Raw genomic sequence first — 19,994 nt, 5'->3', positions numbered from 1 at the left:
GATCGGTGCAGTCTAAGCTGTTTCTATCTTATGGCTGGTTCACCACTGCACACAAATGAAATTGTATGAAAACAGATGTTACTTTGAGCTGTTACTGTGATGTCCCACAATCACCACACACGAGTGTTTGTAATGTTAGTCCTAACGACCAAAGCTGATGAATATTCTTAGTTCACAGGGTGCTGACTTTGAGCAGCTGGTTTTAGTTTCACTTCCTTTTCACACAGCTCTGCAGGCTCACAGCTTCTGTACAGCCACCCATACTGGACTTGACTAAAAGCTTAGTTCAAGAGTTCATCAAGACATGAACTTTCACCTCAGGAAGCCGTCGTCATTCACAGCAGCAGAAGGTGCAGCAGGCCCTGAATCAGAGAACACGTCCACGAGTAGGCTGCCAGCATTGGTCTGAGCAGCACCGACGGGAGCAGCAGAGCGAATTCCCAGCAGGTCTGCTGATGGTGACGGGGTGGACTGGAAACCAGGAAAGTTGTATTAAATGGAAAACATAAGAAAAGCTGAGAGATTTGCAAACAAAGACTAGAGAAAGCGTGCTTACAGCATTAGATGCAGCCATGGCTGCTGTGTCTGGGCCCCGGTCGGCCCCTCCATTCAACTCCCCAGCCTCTCGTTTGCTATCATCCAGCTCTGTCACAGAGACGGCTCCTGGGCCCTTCTTCTTCTTCAGCTTGGCCAGAATGGAAGACTCCCTCTCTGGAAAGGGAGGCATCTCCTCTAAGACGGTGGCCTGAAGGGGAAACGCATGTTGTGGGTTACCTTAGCCAAGCAGCCCTGTCCATTAACATAATGTCGTTTTATCATTGGTGAGAACTAACCAAGACATCGGTGCTCGCAATCGAAGAAAGCTTGAGATACTCGACAGCACGCTGTTGCAGTTCCACATCAGAGTTGCGGATCTGGCTGTCACAGCGCAGCACCTCTTGGATGGTGGCCTTGGTCTCTGGGAACAGGTTGATAAACTTGATGTAGGCCGACAGCAGCAGTGCACGAGTGGGCACCGAGCACAGGTGGAACTTGGAATGAAGAAGGTTGAACTGGACCAGGGGGCTAGATGACAGGGAGACAAGCTTATTACCCAGCATTTCGACTGTCGACTTGTTACCTTATCAGATTAAAACCACCTTACCTGGAGCGTGGGTCACCAGCAATCAGGTTCCCAAACTCTCCAAGAATGTAGCCTCCTACTTTCACCATGTTCTCATGACAGGCAGGGGCTTGCAAAGCCTGGAACACACAAGGTTTAGTGGTTTTCCTGAAACGGATCACTGAAACAACCTTCTTTAGGATTAAAGTATTTTTCGACTTTAGGCCACGTTTGCTTTTGCTCACATCTCCTTCAGTTCTTATTGCTGACATTCAGACACTTGAGGACAACCACTGCTGTTGCAGACAAGATAAAAACACTACTATCACATATATGAATCAATTAACCAAAGGTAAACACACAAACCGTGGTGTGTGTGCTCCTGAGCAGCTATATTATTCATATATGAAAGTCTGAAGAGCCAAACCAGAGTGTGAGACTAATGTCCAAAAACAAAGTTTGAATGTAAAGAAGGAAAAACTCTTCTTAGTGAAACATCGGGCTGCAGAAGAGCCGTCCCAATAAAACACTTCCGAACCATCTTCCAACTACAAGCTCTCTCTATTCACCTCCACAACATTTCGAGGGTTCATGAAGCAGTACCTCAAAGACCGTTTTGGCAGCGTAGCCTTGCACATCGTCTCGGTTGATGACAATCTGAATGACGCGGTACCACACCTCCTCGCTGACGTAGTCCCCAGCAATGCGAATGAGGTTGAGGATAGTGTCTACATACCAGGAGTAGTCCACGGCATATTTCTCTGCCAGTATGGCCACTTTCAGCACCTGAAACGGCACAGTCAAAACTGGTTCATCTGTTCAAAGCTGACAGAGTGGATCAGGACTCACCACTCACGTGTTTTCTGTAATGGTGCTAAGTGTTACCCCAGGCCTGGCATAAACAGCATTTGCTTGCACAGTGACTCACACCTACCATTTCCTCTCTGATGGAGTAATCTGCCGTTTCCAAGTAGCTCAGCATCTCCGCTACGATCTGTTTGGCGTTGCTGCGATCACACATGGCATACAACAGATCGGCCGCTCGCTGTCGCACACTCACGTCCCTCTCAGTCTGCAGAAGCACGGACAAACAATAAGAAGAGGAACACTGAGCGCCAACAGTCCGCTACACCAGTGATGGTGTGTGTCTTTGTGAAGGTAAGCATTCATTCTTAAATGTGAGGCGTCACCTTCAGGGCATTGATAACGGTCTCGATGTGCGTCTTGACCGCTTCGTGGGAAAACTCAGAGCTGGCCAGCGTACACATGCTCTCCAAAGCCAGGTAGCGCAGGTTCGTCTCTCTGTGCTGCAAGAACTGACCCAGCTGGTTGCAGGCTCGTACCAGGAGGTTTGGCTCGCTGAGTAGGAGACAGAAAAACTCCCTTCACTGACAGCCTGGTACAGTTCTGAGCAGCCAGTTAGCACAGAGTCATGGTTTGTGTCCGTTTTGGTTTTAAGGTGACGACTCGACCACCACGCTGCTGCTTCTAAGGTACTATAGACCAGCGGTGCCCAACCCCTGGGTCAGGGCCCGGTCCGTGAGTCGTTTGGTACCGGGCCGCGAGAGCTGAGGCTCCGCTGTGAAATTCATGGTTTTCAGGGTTTTTATCGTTAACTCGGTTCCCCTGGGTCTTTCCCGTGTTGTAGTTGTGCGTCTTATTTTGAAAGAAGTATTTACGTGTTACCATAGCGACCAGAGAGGATTAAGGGGCAGAGAGGAGGACGTTACTCTCAGTGTTGTTGAAGCATTTGAGGAGCACGCTGCTAGCTCAGGCGGTAGAGCAGGTCATCCACTGATCGGAAGGTTGGTGGTTCGATTCCTGGCTTCCCCTAGTCTGCATGCCAAATATCCTTGGGCAAGATACTAACCCCAAATTGCTCTCCGATGCATCCATCGGAGTGTGAATGTGTGTGAATGTTAGCTATGAAGCACTTAGAAAGATGCGATTGTGTGAATGGGTGAATGAACAGGTTGTGTGAAGCTTTGAGCGCTCAGATGAGTAGACAAGCGCTATATAAGAACCAGTTCATTTACCCTTTACCAATAAAGTTACACAATTACTCAGTTAATTTGTTTATTATGATATTTTCAAAATACCACAGTTTTTATCTTGGTCGTATTTATTTTGTCGTATTTATCCGCCTTAAAGGCCGGTCTGTGGTGCATTAAAGACCGCTGCTGTAGACTATAGAGAACTGATGATTTTCACTCAGCACAGGCATCATCTTTAACTTCTACGTATGTAACGTTGTTAAATAACTGCGCAGAATAATATAAAACATCTATGAATATACCATAAAGAAAGACTTAATCAGAACGTGGGGCTTTAAACCTGCTTCACACATACAGAGGACCAGACCATGACTGTACAGAGGTTCATCTACATATTTCTGTCTTACGATAAGAGGAAGAAGGGCAGTTCTAACAGTGTGCCATCCTTAGTAGTAGTAAATGTAAGAAATCTGTCAGCAGGGTTTAAATGAGAAGAAATCAGATTAACATTGTCCATTCAGTGTTTTCTGAAGTGAAGAAGCTGCTTGGATGAGAAATGAAACATTCTGGGCTTTTCTATAGTACGCTGTGGAAACTGTCATTTAATTGTTTATCTATTAATGAATTACTTTGGTGTCGTTTGGTTACTGGAGGAGGAAAAGTTAAGAAAAACACATTTTAAAGTCTCACATGTCTGCCCAGAGCAGTCCAGCAGTCTGGGCTGGAGTCTGTGGGCTGAGTCGGACCCCCGGGCATACATCTCACACCCCTGTTCTAGCAGACCCTGTGCACACCCACCTGGGAGGAGATCCCCCGGACACCACCTGTTGTCTCATTAGGAGCATGCCCCATCGTTGTTAGGCATGCATGTCAGCACACGAGGGCCAAACACATTACCATGTAACATGTGAAAAAGGACTAGTATGCCATTTCTTCACTGGCTTTGTGGGTTGTGTATATATTACCTTTATCATGTTCTTTAGTGGTATGGATTCTCTTTGTATTCATAAAGTAGTCGTACTATAATTCTTACTAAAAATATCACTATTAGATCTATTAGTAAAAGTACTCCCCTTAATGAACAATACATAAATAATAACTGTACCTCAGACTCACAGGGCCCAAAGTGTGAGTGAGAGTGAGTCAGTGAGAGATGCACAGAACAATTTCAGGATGTATCCATGCTGGTCAAATTTAGAGGGTTTGCAGTTGTTACAGGCTGTGAATGTGCTGAGGAGATGATCTGCGTTTAGGTGACATTAAATATGTAGACTCAGCCTGCTGACTGCATTTATTCTCCAGCAGCTCAAAGTCTTTTAAAATAAAATTGTTACAACAGAATGACGCCTGTTTTTCCCACATTAAAAAAAATCTTTGGTCTAAGTTAATTGTTGAGAGTTACATTAGTGCTACATTAGAGTTACATTAGTGTTATGGTTCGGCGTTGGCAGTGTATTGTTTTAGGCGTTTTGTTTTGGCGTGACTGTTATGTGTTTCCTGTTTTACTTTGAAAGTCTGTGTTATCTTAGTGTGTTCATTACGTTTCCTTGACTCGTCATGTAAGCGTTGCCCCAGCTGTGTTTCCCTCTTGTTGTCCATTTCCTGATTGCTCCCTCTAGGTATTTAAACCCTGTGTTTCAGTATGTCATGGTCGCGATCCCCCCCCGTTGTAAATAGTTTGGCGCCTTGTGTTGTGATGTAAATAAATATCGTATTTTGCTTTAAAGAAAATAGTTGTCGATACTTTCGTTTTGGGATTATTTTTGTGGAAGCCCGTATTAGTCTTTTTTTATGAGTTCGCCCTCCTTAAGAGCAGTGAGCTTGGGGGCCTTTTTCCCTTATTTCTATTTTTCCTGAGTTGCACGCCGGTTGCCTAGGCCGGGGTGTAACATTAGTGCTACATTAGAGTTAAAATAGTGTTACATTAGTGTCACATTAGAGTTACATTAGAGTTACATTAGAGCTACATTAGTGTTACATTAGAGCTACATTAGTGTCACATTAAAGTAACATTAGTGCTACATTAGAGTTAAAATAGTGTCACATTAGTGCTCCATTAGTGTCACATTAGTGCTACATTAGTGTCACATTAATGTAACACTAATGTAGCACTAAAGTCACATTAGTGCTACATTAGAGCTACATTAGAGTTAAAATAGTGTTGCATTAGTGTCACATTAGTGTCACATTAGTGCTACATTAGTGCTACATTAGTGTTACATTAAAGTCACATTAGTGCTACATTAGTGTCACATTAAAGTAACATTAGTGCTACATTAGTGCTACATTAGAGTTAAAATAGTGTTGCATTAGTGTCACATTAGTGCTACATTAGTGTTACATTAGTGCTACATTAGTGTTACATTAAAGTCACATTAGTGCTACATTAGAGTTACAGCTCATCTTCTCTGCTGGGTGTTTAACAAGCAACACTGATGGTGCCACAGGAAACTGTTATCGATGACGAGCTTTGCTGGCTCACCTGTCAGAACTGGAGTCACTTACACCAGAATGTGTTACAAACATACACAGGTAGACTGCATGCACACACATCAGTAATTACACACTTATTTACAGTGTCATTACAGCATGAGCAGCACAGGCTGGCAGCCGACTGCACTTAGATTAAATGTGTGGCGCGAGTTAGCGTGCATTCTTTAAACTCGAGTGATAACAGTTCATTTCAATAATAAGTCAGTGAGGATGCTACAGACAGTACTCACCTGTCATAGTGGATGATAAGTGAAATAGCCTCAAACAGGATGGCATTTTTAGCATTTGAGTGCTGCACCTTCTTTGACTTTGGTGGCTCCTGGGCCTTATTAAGAATGGTCTCCAGACACTCTACCAGACGGCCCTTGACAGCACCATCTTCTGGTGGAGGGTAACACTGCAGCAAGCGCAACAGCTTGCAGGAAAGCCAGGGTGCCGGCACAAAATAGTAGGTGTAATCCTGCAGATCGGTGGAGGCTGATGAAACGATCTGGAGAACAAACAGTATTTATCATTGAGATGAAACCGTCTGCAGAGCATCTGTGTGGAAGCCTGCTCTCAACCGTGCAGTAAAACCTTGGGCCCTGTGACAGCAGAACCTTCCCGGTCGAACCCACTGGCTGGCCTTTCTGTGTGGAGTGTGGCTCCCCCCACAGTCCAAACACGGTCAGTGGTTCCCAAACTTTTTTTGCTAGGCCCCCTTTGTTTTACAAGAACCCCCTCCCCGCACAAACACATCCTCCAACCACACACGCCCATATTTTGCCCCGTTGCGGTTTATTTCACACCTCAAACATTTAGTAAACACATAAGCAAATACAAGTAAACTGCAATAAATTACAGGTAGTAATAAAATAAACTACTAACTCTTTTACGCTACGTCCGCACCTACACGGGTGTTTTTGAACACGCAGCTGTTTCGTCCACGTAAACGGCGTTTCGAATCACCAAAAACTGAGATTTTTTAAAACTCCTTTTTTTGCGTTTACGTGTGAACGAGGAATACAGAGTTCGTCACGCAACGTCAAAGCTATGTGCCTTTTTCACGTCACGCTGTGGCCACGTTATTGTTTACATGAGATGAATTGCAGAATGATAGAGACGAAATGCTGTTAATCTGACTGTCTGCAGATTTACACGCAGTTACTGTCCCTTCATTACAAAGGCAGAGGCATCACGCTGTGATTATTTTACATGTAGTTGTTTTTTTCCTGTGTAATAATGTTCAACATTGCATCAATAAATTTTTCAAAAAATGCTTCTCTGTGCAAAATAGGTTTAAAAACAAACAGCTGTGGGATCCTGTTTGTCCGTGATTTGAACCGAGGGAACAAACTGTGGCAGGATCAGCCTGATGTTATTTGTATCCAGCTGTAACTTTACTGTATAAAGAGCAAACATCTCCAACATGTCAGGAGCAGTTAGTCATTACAACAAGTGTTTGTGAACTAAAAATGAAGAATATGGGATCCTGTTTATCTGTGATTTAAACAGCCCAGCGCTGCTCCCGACGAAGGAAAGACCAATCCTGCAGGGAGACCTACCTCAGCACCTGTGCAGGTGAAGCCAAAGGGAAGATTTGCTTCACCATGTTTTCTAGTCTTTGGCTTAGAATGAAGTTGGTTTGGAAACATATTCAGCGATGCTTCATCTCCTGCTTTGTGTTTGTGTGGGCGCCCGTGCTAGCAGTGTCCAAGCGTTTTTCGGTTTGGACCCCCCTGCAATGGCTCTGGGCCCCCCCCCCCAGGGGGCGCACCCCACACTTTGGGAAGCTCTGGGTTAAGTGGTGATTGTAAATTGGTGCGAATGTGCGGTGTGAGTGGTTGTCTGCCTCTCTGTGTTAACTCGTGACAAACTAACCACGAGTTGGGATCTTCTCCTAACTGATTTATGAATGCAGCACTGTTGATTTGGATCTGCTGTGCAACACCATCGAGAAGCTGCTGGTTCACTCAGCTCTGCAGGTGGAGGGTGCCTTTCTGCTACTACTGGTGGAGAAGTGTACACGGCATATTTGAACAACAAACAGGAATAAATGAGGGATAAAAAACCAGTGTGTGTTTTTCACCCCTCTTATTCACCAAACGCTGTGTATTAAATATCCCAGATATCCATGTGGATTTACTGTGCAGGAGGCCATAGTCTGTCTGTGTATTTATCTGGGAGGCTGCCTTGTTTCTTTGCGAGTAGAAAGAAGAAGCGGCTTAAATGTAACGGCCAGTCAGCGGGTCCAACCCTGCAGGTTCAGCTTCAACACGTGACTGACTCGGTACATCTGGGAATCCTGAGCTAACACCGAGACTAATGAGCAGCATCAACACTGAGAGTTACAAACATGAACATTTTACATACAATTGTTTCTGACACTCACCCTGCTGAGGCGGGAGACGGCGAGGGAAACGCACGTCTTAAACTCGTCTGGATTCTTCTGGCTCAGGCAGGTGATGAGGGAGATGGCTGCTGTCACTACACCCTAACCCCACCCACAAAGAGAAAATGAGTAACCGCACCGATTCATCACAGCGGAGACAACTGGTACATCACAACACGTTTCAGTGGCTCATTGAAAAACAGACAAATGCAGGCAGAACATTTAATCATGTGAAAACAAAGTGCAGGACTCTGAAGTGTTACAGGGTTCATTCAGTCATTGTTCTCATTATTCTACAGTTAAAACGTTCCGGTAAAAACAAATACGCTTTGGCGCCTATACAGACTTATGCTGAGTCACTAACCCAGTTCAATTTATATTGTACCAAGTCTGAACAACAGCTGCCTCAACAGAGTTCATGTCAGAAGATAAAAAAGCTACAATATCAGAAGGAAACCCAACGATCGCCGTGTGAAAAGGCACTTGGCGATAGTGGGAAGGACAAACTCCCTTTTGACAGACAGAACCCTCCGGCAGAGCCAGGCTCAGGCAGGGACAGACATCCACCCTGTCGGTCGGGTGAGGGGAATAAACTGGCCAGAAGGAAAACTACAGGGGATGTACAAGGATGTACCGTCCACTCGGTTCCTTAAGGAGCCTTTTTGTGTTGTTTGGCTAGCGGCACTGAAACAGCTGTGATGTTCGTTTTAGTGAAGCTCTTTATGAATGAGAAGAGTGTGGAGGAGAGCCTGGTCAGGTGACAGGATGGAGTCAGGAACAGATTTTTCCTGGTGTGGCCAGATGTACGAGCGGCACAATCGGCTGCTGCGATCAGCTCTATCTCATGAACAGAACAATCTTTCTTTTTCCAAGAACATCACACCACAAACAGAAGGGAAAGTAGGTTTGTGTGTGATGGGGTGATGGAGTAAGACCTCCCCAAACACCAGCAGCTGTTTGGCTGTGCTTGGGTTACTATAAAAGTGATCGCTTAGACTGATTTTGGTTTCCTTATATCCCACCCAGTTATGGTTCTGTCACTAGTTAGCTAACATAAACAAATCTAAGTGTATGTTACCATCAACCAGCCAACCCGATGAAGTCACGCTCAGCACTGGCACAAGATGGCGCTCAACATGTTTGAAAGCCTTTAAGCTCTGGGAACCACTCCATGCTCGGATTGGTTAGTTCGTATTCATCTCTGGCTCTCTTCCACAGCGCGTCTTTGGCCTCCTCATGTAACCACCAGTCACAGCAGATGGCCCCGCCCCTCGCTGAGCCTGGTTATACCGGACCTTTCCTCCTATTCAAAGAGTTTTTCCTTCCCTCCGTCACCAAGTGCTCTCCCACAGGGGGATGTCTGATCGTTGGAGGGGTTTCTCTACATCACTGTAGGGACTCACAATATAAAGTGCTGTTTTTGTGATTTAGCACAATGTAAATAAAACTGAAATGAACCAATGACACGTCCACAGGTGCACAGCTGACCTAGGATATTATCCTTCTTAGAGTATTTACTGAGTTCTAATGCTCTAATGAGAAGTCACTGTCGACAGGAAGGAACACTGAGCAGAACAAGCGGCCCACGCGATGCTAAGTCCTCCACAGCATGAAGGGTCCTGCTGCTGAATGACCTCTGTGCTCTTACCATGTGTTGGTCGTTGAGTAAGTGCACTACACGGGACGTCCATTCACCCATCAGCACCAAGTCGGGAGAAGTCTTATAGAGCCGCAGCAGACAAAGGGCCGCTGACTGTTTCACACTGTCCATCGTATCACTGCGTTGCATCACATTCACAGTATCACAGTTAACAGGAGTTAATCTAAAATAAGTACAAAAACAACCCAGCAACAGTGAAGCATCAAAAACACTTACCCTGCAACCAGTATCCGAGGGATCTCACTGGCAAAGGCTTCGGCCATCTCACGGCTTCCCACGTTCGCAATACAGTGAAGCGCCAGGCACATGAAGGTGGGGTTGCGGCTGGACAGGTCGTTCTTGATGGCGTTGTTGATCAGACGGATTAGCTCACTATTGCTATTCACCAGCACTGAGATGAACAGGTAGCCCTGGACAAATCAACATCGACAGTAACAGTGAGTGGCTTTCAAACACAGCGTCCCACAGCGTGTGCTCTGCATGTGTCACGATTTTGTGGACTAAGCAGTTTACACCAGCTGCTGTGTCACCCACGTTGTGTTATGATGTTAGCACACTCACAGGTTAACAGGAGCTGTGTCCCAAAACCTAAGCCGCATCCTTCGGAGGACCCGGCCTTTGCGGTCTACGTGGACCCGGCCTTTGCGGTCTACGTGGGCCGGGTCCTCCGTAGACCGAGAAGGCCGGAAGTGCGAGGCTGTGAAATTAGACGGTCTAGCCTTCAGATCAGCGTCACCGCGGTCTCGGTGGAGTTTAATAAACTCGGCCGTCTGCTCCTTGCTGTCTAAAATATAACAGGACACTGGAGTAAACTCTCGACTGTCTCACACTTCTGTTTAATCAGTTTTCTGTTTGACGTTTATTCAGCGGTGTGAAAACCACCCGATGGGTTAATAAAGTTTTATTTTACCTAATAACTTTAATCTCAGCCAAACTGATTTACTCAGGAACCAATCAAACACTGAAAAAAGCCAAACAATAACATTTTTAAGTTATCTGAGTGACTCATATATCATGTTTAACCTGAGCAGCGAAAGACGGCGGTGGGTCTGAAAACGATGAAGCTGGGAGTTCGTTGTTCTTAGCGGCTTCAGTGACCCTCGACCTCCCGGTCAGCTGTCGAGCTGGTGGGTAACAGACGTCTCCGAAAACGTCGGCACACTTTTGCAAATATGCGATGTTTTGATAAACCGAGCAGATATTTGAGGTTTACACAGATTCATTCTCGCCTGAAAATATGTTAAACGTTTATTTTGTGACCCAGAAAGAATAATAAGAGTAATATTAAAACTAACTAGCTGCTGCCATTGTTGGAAACTGGAATGGTGGGCCACGAAGGACACACCCGACCCATCCTTCAAATTCGGGGAAATGAAGGACGGATTTGTCGGCCGCATTTGAAGGAGTCGACGAACTGGGACAGCCTTCATCGCCTGGCTGTGACGTAATCGGCCTACCAATGCGGCATCCTGAGGACGCGGCCGACATTTTGGGACACAGTGAGAGTATCAGGTGTCATGTGAAACTAACGAGCTGTGACACAAATGACCAGCTGACGCCTGTTATACACTCAATATCTGCTGTACTGGGTCTACAGAGGTCTCTCTTTTAATAGAAACACCTGGATTAAGGCTTCATAGATCAGATCTTAAAACTATGTAAAGAAATGGTTCATCCCAAAATTCATTAGGGAAGCTGATCCCACTCAGCAACAGCAGTCACTGCATGTGTGCTACGTGTAGGGATGGGTACCGGTGTTCTGACATAAACGGTAGTAACCAGACCGAAAAGCAGCGCACATTTCGCTGCTTTTTTTTCCTGAGCTGTCATACACTTTGGATTCTAGCCAATCATTTTACGTTTCCCAGGATAGTAGGCGGGTCCAGGTACGTACGTTCTTTTAGAGCAGAGCTACAGATTAAAAATGTCCAAGGCGAAGCGGTCAAAAGTCTGGCTGTACTTCACAGCAAAAGATGCAAACTCAGCAGCAACAAGTGCTTTAAGCTGATACTGTGATACTGTCAAAGGAGGTAACACCTCGAATCCGATGAAACACCTGGCGACGCATAGCGTTTGTTTTTTTTAAAAGCCGAAAAATGCACCGTATTTGATAGCTTGCTGCGAGACCTCACACCGAGCACATCTACTGCGGGTGTGGTGCCTGTTATCGGACCCGGAGTTAGCAACATCCCCAAAAACCCGAAGAGGAGAGTCCTGGCCCCTAGCCCTGCCAGTGTAGCAGAAATGATGAGGATGATGATGCAGCAGCCAGCCGTTCTTCTCTGGGCGAGTAGCTTAATGTTGTTCGTGTGTAATTTACGTTGAGTAGGCTAACCACGTTATTACATTAATGCAGGTAAGGTGAACTAGCAAACATCATCATAGCTACATGCGGCTGTCCTCTTGTTTGATGGCAGATGCTCCCTTCACCCTGGCTAAAAAGGCTAAAATGACCAAAGAAAAAGAGGGAAACAGTTAAACATGAGAGGTTTTTGGACAAAGTTTGTGTTCTTCATTCTTTAAGCACCGGCACCATTTCAAAAGTACCGGTTTGGCACCGGTATCGGATAAAACCTAAACGATACCCATCCCTAGCTACGTGTGCTCTCACACCTGCAGTTGAACACCTGCACCGAGACCCTTTGAAGCTGGTCTCAGTACGGCTCCAAAGGAACTCCAGAGCCGTTTGTTTATTGTGTGAACGTGATCCGAGCCCAGGTGTACGCTGCAACACTGTGTGAAACAAACCACAGGAAGTGCTACAGGTTTACACACTTGTTTGTAAACTTCGTAGAAATCAAAGTTCCCAGCTCGGATCAGGGTGAAGGTCTGGAGCTTATTAGCGGTCGTGTTGAGTCAGTCGCAGCCGTCACTTCTCAAACCACATGGATCCTGAATCATCCTTATTCTGCTAACTAAACATTTCCTGTTCCTGAGGAAACTCTCCACACCCCACAGTCAGGAAATGAAAAGGTCTCAACAGCAGAAGGATTTGTTCTGCAAACATTTACTTCAGTTTTTTCAAACAGCATTTCAAAGAACAAATGAATCCACACAGGGATTCATGTTTTTTCCTAAAATGTAAGTATAAATAAAAACACCCTGGAAAAGCGTGCGGCGGTGACGAATCACAGCTGGTAGTGACGTGAAGTAAAGGACTACCACGTTAGCTACGTCACAAATAATCTAATTCTGTTTTTATTCAATAAAACAGGGAAATGATGCTGTCAACACTCTCACGTCTTATATCTGGTGAGCCTCAACGGGTCAGGGATCGGGTGTTTGAGTCCCTCCTGTACACTGGAGCAGAAGTGGGCCAGCTGTGAACGCTTGGTCACAGTGTTTAGTGGACACGTGAAAAGTGGAAATGCAGCCCATGTTCATACAGCACTTTTATACTGCTACGTAGCACTCAAAGGGCTTTTATACTACACACACACACACAGTAGTGCAACACTTGCATGCATCTCACACACTGACATGCATTTAAAGAACAAGACTACAACGCTGTGAAAGACTTACAATCTGTTTCTCTGTGTACTTGTTGGAGCTCAGCAGGTTGACGGCCTCCATGTGTCCAAAGTCAATGTCATGGCCAAGCAGAAAGATAAAGAGCAGCTTGCAGACATACTTCTTCTTGCTGTAGCCATCCAAAGCCTTGTCCCCTTTGAACTTGGAGCGGATGTTGGCCAGTTCTTTATTAATCCGTTTGATCTCAGCCTCCTTGCTCTTACCTGATAAGGTTAAAAACACAAAGACACTCGTGTAGCATCAGCATTCAGAGGTGGACAGATCTGGCTACTGAAGGCAACTTTAAGATCGCGCAAACCAGCAACAGCTAATCGTGAGACTGTTTTCATTTTTCTTTGACTGAAACTATTTGACAAAATGTTTGGATAACTACGGAGCACTGCAAGGGACATGGGAGAAAAAAATGAAGATGAACTTTTGCGAGATCTCACAAAACGTCGAGCTGGTGGGTAACAGACGTCTCCAAAAACTTCGAGCACTTTTGCAAATATGCGACGTCTTGAGATGAGATGAGAGATGAGATGGCCTTTATTTGTCAGTTGCAGGTCTTTTGCCCACAACCGAGATGACAGACCTTGCCAACCATACATACAACACAAACATCACATTGGGGAGACAGGTCAGGCCAGGTAGCAGGAAAAAAACATCGAAATGTGTAACACAGAAGGATAATACAGGAATGCACAGATATCAACACACCACAGCACAATAAACACAGACAGCAACATGGGAAAGAGTTCCAGTGTGTGCATCTGATCTGGGACCGAGCAGATATTTGAAGTTCACACAGCTACATTCTCGCCTGAAAATATCTTTAAAGTTTATTTTGTGACCCAGAAAGAGTAATATTAAAACTAAGCCTTCGAATTGGGACAGCCTTCGTCACCTGGCTCGTCACCTATCCCAGGACTGCAGCCAATTCCAGTTTCCAACAATGGTTTAATATTACTCTTACTGCGGTGTTAAGCAATGCAGTTGAAAAATTTGGGTGCACCTAACTTTTGTGCTGATGTGCCTAAGAGGAAAAAGTGAGGCGCACCGGTGCAACCGTGGCAAAGAGTTAGTCTAGAGCAGCGGTCTCCAACCTTTTTTGCGCCACGGACCGGTTTATGCCCGACAATATTTTCATGGACCGGCCTTTAAGGTGTCGCGGATAAATACAACAAAATAAAACTAAAAAAAGAAGGTTTATTCATAACACACGTGAAAAGACCCAGGAAAACAGAGTTAACGATAAAAGCGATAACAAAATAACACTGAAAACCAATAAAAACCCTGAAAACTACACATTTCACACCTGAGCCTCAACTCTCGCGGCCAAACGACTCACGGACCGGTACCGGTCCGAGGCCCGGGGGTTGGGGACCGCTGGTCCAGAGCCCTGCCCTAGACTTGTATTTTTGACATTAATGGTAAGACGGAGGTGAGTTGTGTGCTTCTGTTTCTTAGATTGTATCTCTGTAGCTGCCATCAGCTGCCACGTGTCCCCTGCTGGGACTATACACACAGTCTGATTAAGAAATTCCTCATATAAGGAATTCCAACAGGTGGTTGGTCATGCATTAGTGTAGGGTCCACCTGATTTGGTGAGGGTGGATGTGGATTTTTGAAGCCTTGCAAGAACTCTGTCAATGTTTGTGACCAAGTCTAGGTTATCCCCACAACATGGGAACCAATGTAATCCTCTATAAAGGCTGTCTGGTTGTCTGATGGCTCCTACTTTTAAATTGCCCAACTTCCACACATCTTATGTGGTCTGTGTTCAAGCCACTGCAGCCTAAAGCGGGAAAAACAAACAAAAAGCCCTCCACCTGCTAGCAGATGTACGTACGGTATGAAAAAGAAACCCCTAGGAAACACTTTTCTCATCTTATTATGCTCACAAGATTTGAAACAACACTTGACTCCTGACCGTGACACTAAAATGTCCCCTCAAAGGTGGGTGTCCACAATATCCAGCCTTTCACAGCCGAGCGCCTCTATCGCTGGTTTTTGGTATAAAAACAAACAATTTTCAATTGTTGGGAAACAAACCCAAAAATGGAAAGTGTGAAAGCCTTTGTGTGAGTCTTCACCATAAATTCAACAAAGTTTACAGTGTAAACAAAGCAGAACAAAAGTAAAACTGACAACCGCTTATTGTCCAAGGGGAACAGAGGGTCCACGACGGGCACTACGGCCTAAACGGAGTTGGCAGTTAGTCGTCTGTATGAATCAGACCTGCGACCTGTGCAACTGCTGTTGACCTTTCATGTTTTCTGTCAAAACACGAATGGAACGAGCTCGACCGACTTTATAATGACCATGTTTTTACAGCTATGAAGCCACTATGTTTCTGCAGGATTTCTATTGTTTTATCGCTCAGCTCTAACTGCAAGACAGAAAGCAGGAATTACTTTACTCCATTCAACACACTGTTAAAATAACTGTGTGATGACTACCGTTGTTGCTGTTCTACTATGTTTCCATCAGGAACCTGTCCCAGCTGTCATGGAGTGAGAAGCAGGGTAGACCCTGGGCCAGGCTGCCGATCTGTAAAACTAAAACTGAAGTGAACAAATAAAGTCCAACTGAAAGAGCGCCGACTGGACTGGAGCCAACGACTCTCAGTGTTACCAACAGCACCGCTGTGCACCTGCTAGCATGTTATTAAAGAAATGCATTAAAAAACTGAAATAAATACTGGAGGCTGTTTGTTAGTGTCGGTTTAACAGAATGATACTCTGACTTGCTCTCACTATCCATCCTTTATTCAATGTTCTGCACCCCAGCAAATGAATAAACTCTTGTTTGGACGAGTGTCCCCATGAAGTCAAACAGGCTGGGATGAGTGAGGTCAGTTAGAGAGCCTGCATACTGGATGAACATTCAGGCTCGCTCACCACTGATATTTGACAATGGTGTGTTGATAAAGTATCGCAAAAGGAAGATGACACATTTCTGTATCAATCTTTGGTCTCGCTCTGCTGTGAGCTCACATAGATGAACTGGAAGGCTTTGGGATGTTCCTGCAGAAAAAAATATCCCATTTTAAAATTGATCCAGTAAGATCCCCACGAGGAGTTTCCTCAAATACAAAGCCTCACAATGTTGCCAAATACCTGGCTTCAGCTGGGTTCAGGCTACGGCCCATCTTGGGACATTACACGACCAGATTTCACAACAACAACTTCCTGTTTCATGGCAAAATCTCCATGCCACTTTTACTTTACAATATGAAGCAACTATTGTTTTCAATTGGTGCCATGTTCATAAAATCGAAATGAACTATAAGTGCTTCGGCCCTATCAAACAGAACAGACACAACAGTGTCCTGATCATGATTTTGGCCATAATTAACCGAACATGATCAAACGATACTGAAAACATGTTCTGCCACAACAAGCTCTCCCTAAACCACTGCCTGACCATGTGCCTGCATTTGCCAATCACTGACCTAATTCGTGTTTAGTCTGAAGAAGTAACACTACAGTTAAAGACAGATCTACTTTCTGCTTAAACAGGTATAATGTTAAGCAACACTGGAACAGCAGAAGCCAAAGAGCTTGTCAGTAAAAGACATTTTTACCATGAAAAGCAATGATGATGATAAATGAATGGGATTTAATCATGGGTCATCCTGCAGCCCGCCTTCCTGCTCAAACAGCGATAGACGGCTACCAACCAGCATGGCTGATGAGTTAAAGCTTTCTAACTACCATCTGCCCAAGAAGTGGTACACTCCCCAACTGGCCAGGCAGCAGACAACTGTTTCTAACAGGCTTCCATTAGCACAGATACGCCTCATCCAGTACCTCCAAATGAAATATAAAGACAAAAAACAACCAGTTGCACAGTCTGATTTACATAAGTGTGTTGCTGACATAACAAGACTGAAATTCATTCTCACAGGTTTTTGTCAATAACATTCCAATACAGCCTGTCATGTTATTACTATTTATTTCAAATGAGTATTTGATAACATGTAATCCAGTGTATTTCCCAAGGCTACAAATCACATGTGTTTGGAGATGTCTGCCTGCCTGATACAGCACGTTTGAAAACAAGTCATCTAGACGCCTCTGCAAATGTTTGCAATATTCGTCACTTTGAACATTTACACTAGTTGTTGGTCCACATTTTTATTTTCTGCTGAATTTCTCTTTAAATGTGCCCAAAAGGCAGAATAACACAGTGAAAGCTGGAGGTATCAAACATTCGACCATGAAGTAGCCATTACTGCCTGTCAGTGTAAGCCTGGAAGAACTGTCAGGTGTGCAGTGACAAGCACATCAAGCACTGGCATGTGTAATCACAGCAAAAAGGAAACAGTAGATGGCAACTACTTCCTATATTCTTGTTACTACTCAGTAACAGTGAAAAGTGGTATTCACATCATTACTGGAATAAATATTACTAGGAAACTGACAAAAAAAAGACATTTATATAAAACTTTGCAGTCAATTGCTGGATATATGTAGCATTTTGTTACACGTAATAGTATTGTTTATTATTATTTTTTATACTTTGCTCCTTTTGTTGTTGTTTTAAATACCAACCACTGGTTTCCGTGTGAGCTTCAGTCTTCCTTCCCTGCATGTGGAGCGTCCTGACACGACACTAAATTTCAATGAACTTTCGTCCCCGAGCTCTCCAACATGTACAACTACACAACAGGAAGCGTTTGATCAGCGCCGCCACTCCAAGCCTAACATCGCTTATTCTGTTCCTGCAGGTGACTTCACCACCGTCACGTTACTGTCAATACGTAAGAAATCATTGATTGTTTCACTAAACGTTACCAAACTGATTTTTTAGATACAGCTTTCTGCGTCGAGGTTACCACATGACAACGCTGCATGACGTGTGAGACGATCACCAGCAACGACATTAGCCATGTCAACTTTGACGACACAATGAAATAACAACACATATGATGAAGAAGCATACAGAAAGGTAACTCACAGTTTCTAATGTCCGAAATGAAAACAGCCAATCCGCGCATTCCATCTCCTTTCGACACAGCCGGCATGTCTGCAGGTTTCTGTCCTCACTCTGGCCTTCTCCGAAAAACACTAATGCCGGACACCCTCTCACAGCGGACTGGAGTCGACGATGGCAAACTTGATGTTTAGTAGTAGCCGTTTGCCTGTCTGCAACTTTGTGACTGACTGCTGCCTACCAGGTTCGGTCGATGCTTTTAGGTGGGTAACTCAGGTAGCATTTACTAGATCCGCTGGATGGCAGTCTATCAACAAGTAGCGGGATAAGTTAACGTTATCCCTGTTAGCTGGCTTGTTTCCTTGGCTATGGCAAGCTAACGTTATTTCATTCAATCCTCATCTACCTTGGATTAGAAATTACGTATAACTCATACCACAAAAATTTGCTAAAGATAAAAACGGCTACTGATAAATGTCTTAAAGCTAAATGCACTCAGACGTGTTAGTAAGAATGCTGTCCGAGAGTATATTGTTCAATTACTTCGAGTCACGTAACGTAAAGCTAGCTTAACAGCTAGCTAGCTGACTAGCAATATCATTCAAATACTGGAGCACATCACCGGTCGATCGGAATAACTCAGTAGAGCGTCTCAAATACCAACCAGCGGTCGGACTTCCTTGAGCTCTCTATTCGCGCACTAAATTTGGTTAAAAATATTATGTCCTGAATAGCTGATGTCCGCTCCAATTCGTTAGCCTGCACTGTACGGCTCGGATCAGGCTCGTGACAGCAGAATAACGTGACCGCGCAGCACTCCCGTGAACGCCTACGCTCCTTTTCGTCGTTCGAGTGGAGCCTATTGCTGATTGGACAACTTGCGGCAATATGTGGCTGTACCGACACAGTGCAACTCTGCCATGAACCCATTTGTATGGAAAACAGGCTACGACTGAGCGACAGGGAAGCCGGCCCGACGGAAGTATGCTAAAAGTAGGCTTTCGTATTAACAGTGCTAAGCTGTAGTGTCCAGTCGACAAGTGTTTTATTGTCATATACAGAAAATCAGTGTAGCAACATTTACCTGTAATGCTCGTGTTTCTCAGCTTTACATGAACATGTACAAAGTGTACAGGTATATTAAGAAAGAACATAACAGTAATAAAATAAAAAATAATAAAATACCCAGTATTACATTTTAAGAGAATTTAAAATCATTTTTGGTGTTTACAGTTTGTGCAAAACTGCAGTGAGGATTTAACCATAAAAGACGTTATTGTTTTAAATAATATGTGAGAACTGAAAACATCACATGCAAATGACATGCAGTTTCACCTGCACAGGTATTCATTGGTCCTCGTGCAATGAGATTCCTAGCACAGGTTTCCAGCTAATGTGTCTGTTTACCTGCACGTTTCCATTCAGTTATTTGGGAGCGGTGGCACTCAGATATGCCATCTTAGAACCGTTCAATGGACAGGGTCAAAAAGTGTCTAAACAAAGGCATTTGAAACCAATAACATGATCAGGTCTTAGATTCACAGCATTAGGACATTGATCTACAACAATGCTGCAGTTCTGTGGCAGCTGGCAGCAGATGGCTGCATAACATTTAGGATGCAACATGCAGCACTGAGCATCAATTAAAATATTAATCATTAGATTGCACCACTATGTCTGATACCAATTCAATTCAATTTTATTTATACAGCTCCAAATCACAGCAACAGTCACCTCAAGGCACTTTATATAGTAAGGTCGACCCTACAAGAATACATACAGAGAAAAACCCAACAATCATATGACCCCCTATGAGCAGCACTTTGGCGAACAGTGGGAAGGAAAAACTCCCTTTTAACAGGAAGAAACCTCCAGCAGAACCAGGCTCAGGGAGGGGCGGGGCCATCTGCTGTGATTGGTTGG

At 44.5% G+C, this 19,994-nt stretch overlaps 1 protein-coding gene across 6 annotated transcripts in view; it reads right to left on the bottom strand.

Moving 5' to 3' along the window:
- The window catches only part of ap2a1 (adaptor related protein complex 2 subunit alpha 1), a 38,386-nt gene extending 19,398 nt beyond the window's left edge, over positions 1-18,988 (bottom strand). Inside the window, exons 1-13 of one of the 6 annotated variants that reach the window (XM_005749649.2) lie at positions 18,096-18,988; positions 13,143-13,354; positions 9,837-10,030; positions 9,609-9,738; positions 7,961-8,062; positions 5,820-6,079; positions 2,293-2,461; positions 2,037-2,174; positions 1,706-1,888; positions 1,145-1,242; positions 834-1,065; positions 557-745; positions 317-471 (exon numbers count right to left, since the gene is read on the bottom strand). In XM_005749649.2, coding sequence (XP_005749706.1) covers positions 317-471; positions 557-745; positions 834-1,065; positions 1,145-1,242; positions 1,706-1,888; positions 2,037-2,174; positions 2,293-2,461; positions 5,820-6,079; positions 7,961-8,062; positions 9,609-9,738; positions 9,837-10,030; positions 13,143-13,354; positions 18,096-18,162 — 2,129 coding nt within the window. In that variant the 5' untranslated portion in view covers positions 18,163-18,988. The remainder of the gene's footprint in view (positions 1-316; positions 472-556; positions 746-833; positions 1,066-1,144; positions 1,243-1,705; positions 1,889-2,036; positions 2,175-2,292; positions 2,462-5,819; positions 6,080-7,960; positions 8,063-9,608; positions 9,739-9,836; positions 10,031-13,142; positions 13,355-18,095) is intronic. The other 5 variants (XM_005749651.2, XM_005749650.2, XM_005749653.1 and 2 more) reach the window with 5 other exon arrangements.
- Positions 18,989-19,994: the final 1,006 nt, after the last annotated feature.

This window comes from Pundamilia nyererei, unplaced genomic scaffold (assembly GCF_000239375.1).
Source record: "Pundamilia nyererei isolate P.nyererei 1_Seehausen unplaced genomic scaffold, PunNye1.0 scaffold00252, whole genome shotgun sequence".
In the NCBI taxonomy this organism is placed as follows: Eukaryota; Metazoa; Chordata; class Actinopteri; order Cichliformes; family Cichlidae; genus Pundamilia; species Pundamilia nyererei.
This window is presented reverse-complemented; position numbering and strand designations above follow the sequence as displayed.